The 7,621-nt window shown below is 37.4% G+C and overlaps 1 protein-coding gene across 8 annotated transcripts; it reads left to right on the top strand.

Moving 5' to 3' along the window:
- The first annotated feature begins 375 nt into the window (after positions 1-375).
- On the top strand, positions 376-6,135 carry LOC113021896 (uncharacterized). Of its 8 annotated transcripts, none has more exons than XM_080305852.1 (8): positions 376-1,940; positions 2,944-3,070; positions 3,240-3,398; positions 3,557-3,644; positions 4,460-4,666; positions 4,932-5,102; positions 5,227-5,306; positions 5,411-6,135. In XM_080305852.1, exons 1-8 carry the CDS (start codon positions 1,607-1,609, stop codon positions 5,496-5,498), a joined length of 1,254 nt encoding a protein of 417 aa, XP_080161978.1. In that variant the 5' UTR covers positions 376-1,606; the 3' UTR covers positions 5,499-6,135. The 8 variants fall into 8 exon arrangements, 7 of the variants coding, with proteins under 7 accessions (XP_080161978.1, XP_080161977.1, XP_080161983.1 ...); XM_080305851.1 differs by having other exon boundaries at positions 2,875-3,070; XM_080305857.1 differs by having other exon boundaries at positions 2,875-3,070; positions 3,557-3,995.
- The last annotated feature ends 1,486 nt before the right edge of the window (positions 6,136-7,621 follow it).

Raw genomic sequence — 7,621 nt, 5'->3', positions numbered from 1 at the left:
TCTTGTCGCCCGATGCACTGATCGGCGCGGGATGATCTAAGTCTAAGTAAGAAAGTCTGGTCAGCATTATTCTGGATTCTCCTGATGCTCACCACCATCGATCGTCTTCATGGTCCTTTCAAAACAAGAAAATATTGTAATGTTAGCATAACAAAATGTGCTTCAGTGTCTTGCAAGTGATGTGAGTCATGAATGAATGAAGGAGTGATAGTTGATCAGAATACCATGACTGCTAAGGTTCATTGTCAATCTGCTGCCAGAGGGGACAGCAAGCCTACATGCTTGGCACAGTAGGCCAGCTGATGGTGGCAGACCGAGCACTTATTTGTGCTTGGTCTTATTTGTACACACTAATAATGTGTTCTTATATTTGTTCTAAACCTATCTTTGTATAAAAAAAAAAAAATCCCCTCTCAACCCCGCAGCCTGTCTTTTATCCTCAGGTCCTCTACCAGAAGCCTGGGAGTCTGAGGGTCCTGCACAGTATCTTAGCTGTTCCTAAGATTGCACTCTTCTGGACAGAGATCTCAAATGTTGTTCATGGGATTTAGGCCACTCGCCTAGCCTGGGTGTCACTGCACCGAGTGCTCCGATTGACACTGGGGCGACTGTTACCTTCACCCTCCACATCTTCTTGAGTTCTTCTCTCAGCCCTTGGTACTTCTCCAACTTCTTAAGTTCCTTCTGCCTGATGTTGTTATCACTTGGAATTAGGGCTGGGCGATATGGCCTAAAATCAATATCACGATAAATTGGGCAGTTAACCTCGATAATGATAAATGGACGATAACCACCCCAAGTGCCAAAAAAACAAACGTTTTTTTTTTTTTTTCATTTGATGGGGCTGTGGCAGGCAGCATAGTTCCTCCAGTTATTTTTATAATATTATTCCCCCTAGACCTATTCATTGCAATTATATTATTACCACTTTAAAGGACTGTAAAATGTCACTGAAAATAAATGAAGACAATAGTAGTAAGCACTTTTAGTGGTTAAGATTTATTAACTGAACAAAATAAAAAGTGTAGGATACAATATGTAACCATGCTCTCTAAAAAATGTGTATCCCTTGTAAACAAAATAGTTTAATAATAAATATGTTTCACATTGGCTATTCACAAAGTAAACAATGATTGTGCAAATGTAATGCCATCATGGACAAAGGCCTATCTCTGCTAAGGCCTTGAGGTAATACACAGTCAGAAATAGGGGTACGGAAGGGGTACATTACTGTGCCCCAAGGTACATTAATACAGTCTAAGGACAAATATTGGACCTCGGGGTAACTATCTGTACCTTTTTTAGCGTCTGAAAGGTACATACATGTTCCTTAATTGTGAAAAGTACTTATTTGTACCCATTCTTTCAAAAGATAAAGTACAGGTTGATTAAGCTCTTTTTGATTAGAGGTTGTTTTTTTTTTATTCTTTTTGACAGTAATTTATTTGCAACTGTATTGATATAAGCATATATTTTAGTGTTTTTATTTTTTATTATTTTCATTGCTGTTGCTGTTTTTGTATTCCCTGAACCCCCCCCCCCCCCCCCCCTTATTTTTAAGCTGCTTTAAGAACAATGAATTTATTTGAAAGAAAAAAAAGTAAAAATGCATTTAAAAAATTTTTTAAGAGAGTGGTTTTTTTTAAGTATAACTATTTGGATGAATTGCAAAAAAGCACCCTTATTGAACTCGGAGTGCGAGTTGAGCCCATCCTCACAACATCAAACAAAAAGTAGAAGAAGAAACTCAACGAATAGCTGGTGGATTCTAGAATTTTCTGTAAATGCAGCAGGTGCCATTTTGTTTTATCAACGGAGGGAGATGGATTACGAACTTGCAAGTCCTGGTGTGCTCTGTTCACTTTCAACCGAGGAACTCTTAACAAAAATACAAGAGTGGGGCTTAGATGTCACCGAAGCTGAAGCTCAGCATTTCAGAGGTAAGTTTTATTTAAAGAAAAATGTAGCGTAATTACTAATTATTGGTTTAGCCTAGCTTAACGTATATTAGCAATTTAGCTAGTTTCGGCACTCTCTTAGCTCAAATTATGTCTTTTTACAAACGTTTTTACAAACGTTTCATGTGTAAAGTTGAGGTCACAGTTCTGAAAAATGTGTACACATAGTATTTGTATAAGTTTGAACTTATATATGTGGTTCGGCCACAGTCTATGGGTTCGGTAACCCCTGCGCAGCGGAACGGCGCGAAATTTGATTCCCTGGTAGCTGAATGCAGTTTACCGTTAGTGTATTAATGGTTTAATAAAATCACGTTTTTACATCCATTCCAAGGCCATCAACACACATGGGCGGCTGAATATAACGTCTAAAGGAAATATCTTGACGCCGCACTTGTTTAAAATATAACAAGGGTGTCGCAGCTGGGGTTTGATAGTCGCGTTTTAAGCAATGTGGGAACTTTTTCAGCATGTAATCTGAGCTTGTAATACGGTCCTGCGGGTGTTATCGCTATAAGTAATCGGTCTGAAAGAACAGACGGCAAAAACTGTCGGAAATCTGGAGAAAGGAGTCACCTTAGTAGTGAATATTAACAAATAACAGCATTCTAGTCTTTTTTTTTCTTCCAAACTTGAAAGGGCACAAAAGCATGCTCAGACTCTGCTCTCCTGTGTCCAGTAGTCCCAAACAAACATCTAAATTTAAAAATGAAAACTTTGCATATCAAGAGGATTCACTCTAAAGATTTGCTTTATTTTATTTAATTTACTGATTTTTTTAAATGAATATTTCTTTGAACTGAAAGAAGTTGTACAAAAGGTTTTAATGTGTGTGATATACGGTTTTTACCCATGTAAAAATGTGATAAATATTCTTACATGGAATTTAGAGTTTGTACTACCATTTATCTTGCAGACAATGAGGTTGATGGTGACACAGTTGACTGCGGTCTTACTGAGACTATGGTTGCATACCTTTTCCAAGGATCCTTCAAAAAGCAGGTTAAATTCAACCAATTTGTGTCAAGGATGAAGGAATCTTCAGTGACACTGACTCTACAGACTGTCTCTCCAGAAGACTGGCAACCATCTACTTCGTCAACTTCAATAAGGTATTTTCTTATTTATAATGAAGTTAGTATGTCTGAAACATACATGTTGGCTGTTATGCACTTTTAGGATTTAGTTAATATGATCATTGTTTCTACCATATGTATTGTTACTGTAGTGTTTTATACTTCAATTCATGCAATAAAAACAAACGCTTAACTGTTTTCACAGCAATGAAAATACTTTGAGACTACCAGCGTCTTTTGAAATTCCAAGATTTCCCAAAAATCTCCAACTAAAACTGGACAACAAAGAACCGTGCCATAAAAATCCAAGGGACAGACACACAATAATCAGAGTTCTATATGAAGCTGTGGCACAGTATACTATGTAAGTTAATCAGGGTAATGTTAGCTTGTTGCTTTAGAAAAAGCTGAATCTGTCATATTGAAAATAAACGCTACATTACTAAGAAACAATAACTGACACTTGATAAAGTTTGTTTGTCAGCAGTTGCTCTAACACTTATGTTTCTTCTGATATTACAGGTATCCCACAAATTCTGAATATGTGCAAGCTGTGAAGACGCTGGTAATGAAGTATCCTTTCCTCAAGGATCGTGAGGGAAATGGTTATGTAAGTTAAATTTAAAATTTGCATAAGGTTCCTTCAAGATTACAAAGTAAAAGTGAAGCTTTTTTCAATCTTGTTTTGTTAGTAAGACAATCTGTAGCCTCTCAGTAGGTTTGTATGAAGTATGTTTACTGATTCTTTGTTGGGTGTATTTTGTGTAGATTGTTTTTACAGTAACTTATGTTTCTGTTCAACAAGCACACATGGCATATGTCTTTGAGACGTAAATTCAAATCAGAGCGGGCACCACTAGTCGACAGTGAGGCAGTGAGGCGTTGTAAGGAGAAGTTTGGTTCTACGAGGAGAGGGCAGCCTAATAAATGTCAATGAACAAGTCAGAGAAATGTTTGTCAGGTTGGTGTGAGGGACATCTTGAGCTATAAAATGTTCTTGCCTCTGTTATTACATCTAAAACTAAGGATTAGGGATGCAACTGTACCCCTTTTTTTTCAAACCGAAACAATACCAATACTTGGATTAGAGCACTTGCTAATACAAAGTACCAGTGCTAATACTTCTACCTCACAAAATATTATTAATTAGAAGGCGCTAAAAGAGGGTGAACTAGATTTAAAAAAAAAAAAAAAACATTTTAAATATGACTCCAAAACTAAAATTTCAAGTTAACAATTAAGATTTTATGTGAAATTATTTCAGAGTTTCCATATTTTAAATATTGGTTCATGGTATCGGTTAACTTTAACCGATACGAGTTCTTTGTGATGCACAGATCGTGTCAGCTCTAATTGTATATTTAGTCTTATGTTGGGTTTCTAATCTGTTTTGACTTTCTCTTCTCACTCTTGCTTTCTTTCAAGGGACCATGCGTCCAAGGAGAGGATTTATTATCCATAGACGCCCACTTAAAGGTCTTACAGTGCCAATATCAGAAGATGCAACCAGATACGATGGTGGTTCATAACCGTGTGCAGCAAACGTTTGCTTGGCGGCAGAAAGAAATTGCAAATGGTATGCCTGTGGAGGATGTGTTGAAGAAGTACCCCTTCTTAGGGATGCCTACTGGTGTAAGTCAGAAAGCTGAATTGAACTTGGAAATAGCTGTCACATTTAACATGTTTATAGTAGTAAATTTTATTTGCCCTTGACCTTGTTTTCTTCATCTGTCCCTCTTTCCTTTTTTCGTATGTTCATGTAACTTCTTACAGTATTGTTGTTAAATTCTATAAAAAAAATAATTATGCAGCACCATACATAATTAATATCAACTTTAGATTATTTCATTTTCATACACTGTTATTTTTTACTGAAAATGAATTTTTTTACTTGTAGCTGTGCAACGAACTCGGGTGGATCCAACCAACAACGGGTAATGTAAGCCAGCGATTTCGTGAAGGGCTCTCATGTGTTGCAGCAAAGGTGATTGACCTTACACAAGGGAAAACCCCACTCTACCAGCTCTACCTTGATGCAAGAGAGGAGCTCTCACTGATGACCTACCGGGTATTTGCTTTTTTTTTTTTTTTTTTAATACTTCAAGGCTTCCATTTTATATAATTTTTATAGGTAACTGGAAATGCCAGATAAAATGCATGGGTGATCTTGTGTTTTGTTGTTCTTTTGGCAGATCTTGACACAAGGGCTGCACTTTTATTCCTGCCATACGTCTTCAAGGAGAAACTGGATCTCTTTGTCATACTTGGAGAGGTGTGTGTATTAAAATATTGAGTCTATATAAAAGGAAAACAAATGTATCTTTTGTTAAGAGACTAATATATTGCTTTCCTCTACCTTCTCTTTTGACTTCAAAGGTTCATCCTAAAACCCCCTATCCAACTGTTCAGCTACTTCATGAAGACTGGAAACCAGTGTTCTCCAGAAGCGCTCCAAACATTGTGAAGTTGGATGGCAGTGAAGTGTGCAGAAGCTCGTGTATTTTTGAAGGAATCATCTCTTCTTTCTGCTTGTATTTTGTCTTCAACCTTGCTTATCCAAAACATCTGAAGAACACCCTGATTTTTCTCCAAAAGTACATTGTGAAAATAGATGAGGGTGAGGACCGGCCTCTGCCAATTACAGTCACCAGACAAATCTTCTGTATTGACCACCATGCCTCAGCCATATCAGTGCTCCAAATGTGGCAGAAGAACCTTTAGTTTGACAAAGCTTATTCAGCACATAGGACTTATTCATTCCCATGATGCCAATTTTGATATAACCTGTGGACTCAGTGACTGCTGTTCTTCCTTCAAAAAATATGAATCTTTCAGACGACATGTGTATAGGAAACACAGAGAACAGGTGTTGTGTTAATATTGACACAATGTGGGTCTTTTGTGGAAAAATTCTCATGCCTCTGTTATATGACAACCATTTTCATTCATACAGTGTTAGAGTTGATAGTGAATGGACGTTGCTAAAACCTGGACAGGAAATTGATGTTGCAGCTTATGACACATACTCTGTTGATAACAGTTTGTATGTAACAGTTAAGCAATGTATTTAAGAAGGTAATAAATGTGACAAGTATTTTTGACTTTATCTTCAATTTTTCAAATCTTGAGAGGAAAAATATAGGAAATCTGTGTGTAGATACTGAACCTTTAGAAAGACATTTTTGTACTCCTTTTAAGGGTTCTTTTTTGTACTTTATACTAAGGGTACAATTTTGCCCTTTAAAGTACAGGTTTGACGTGTAAAAGGTACAAATTACAAGGGTACAAATCAGTACCCACAGTTTAGGGTACAGAACGGTACCTTAGAGGGTACCACCCCAGTGACAAGCCATTGTACCCCTATAGGTACATTTCTGTACTTTAATTTCTGAGTGTGTATAACTTGTAAACAAATAATGTCACAAACACAAATGTCAATTGAACACAGAAAAAACTATAATAAATACTAAGCACTGCCATGTGACTAGTGAAAACTACAAACTCTTAAACAAAAACATTAAATAGTGCTGTTTGCAAAAAACTTCAATAGAACACTGATAGTTAAAATTAGGCAGGGCTTGAACATTTTTTTGTTAACAAGCGTCTCCTCTTCCTCCTCCACCAGCTCTACCTCCGTCGCTGCTGCTTCAACATTTAAATCGTCCTCCATTTGTTCACCCGTGTCTCGTCTTGTTACAGGTAGTAGAGTCTTAAAGGGACATGAACAACGCCAACCTGCACATTCTTTTTTTTTTTTAAATACCGAATTTACCGACATGGGCAAAATGACGTCGATGAGAGTCATAAATTTCGGTAACGATAAATTTTTGATATATCGGCCAGCTCTACTTGGAATAGCTACATCTATCACTATGGCTGCCTTTCTCTGCTTGTCCACTGCTACTTTGTCCACTTGGTTATCTTTCACCAGTTTGTTTGTCTGTATCTGGAAGTCCCACAGGATCTCGGTTTGGTCATTCTGGACCACCCTAAGGGGCATTTTGACCTATATTGTTGATCTCCAGCAAGACCCACATAAAACCGTATACAGGAAGTTGATTTCAGCTGATCAAAATGTTCTAATCCCTGATCCTATGAGTCTTACCCAGTGCATAATGCAAGGTTCTGCAGCCAATGTGGGTGAGTGTTCTTGCCCAGTACTTACTACCTCGAAATCGTCCAGGTGTCTTGCCTGCTAACCCTGACATTAAAAATCTGAGTCACCTTATAGGTCAAATTCTGTCAGTTCCACCAGTTAACAATAGCTGCCCTAAACGGGGCACATCGGATTACTTTTTTCAAGTAATGAGTAATGTAAGGGATTACTATTGCAAAAACGGTAATTAGATTACCGTTACTTTCCCGTAGGAACGCTGCGTTACTGCGTTACTAAAACCGTGATTTTTTTGCGAGAATGTCTCATGACAATGACGTAAGCGAGTGTGACGGCTGTGGTAGCATGTGTGTCAACAATAGAAAACATGGAGCGAGGGATAGAGTACGATCGTGCAGCATTTAATACTTGGAAATACTGACATTACTTTGAATTTGACTCTTTAAAAAGCGACAAAAACATAAGCGTACGTT

Source organism: Astatotilapia calliptera, chromosome 9 (assembly GCF_964374335.1).
Source record: "Astatotilapia calliptera chromosome 9, fAstCal68.1, whole genome shotgun sequence".
Lineage (NCBI taxonomy): Eukaryota > Metazoa > Chordata > Actinopteri > Cichliformes > Cichlidae > Astatotilapia > Astatotilapia calliptera.
Note: the sequence above shows the minus strand (reverse complement) of the source record. Positions and strands in the feature narration are given on the sequence as shown.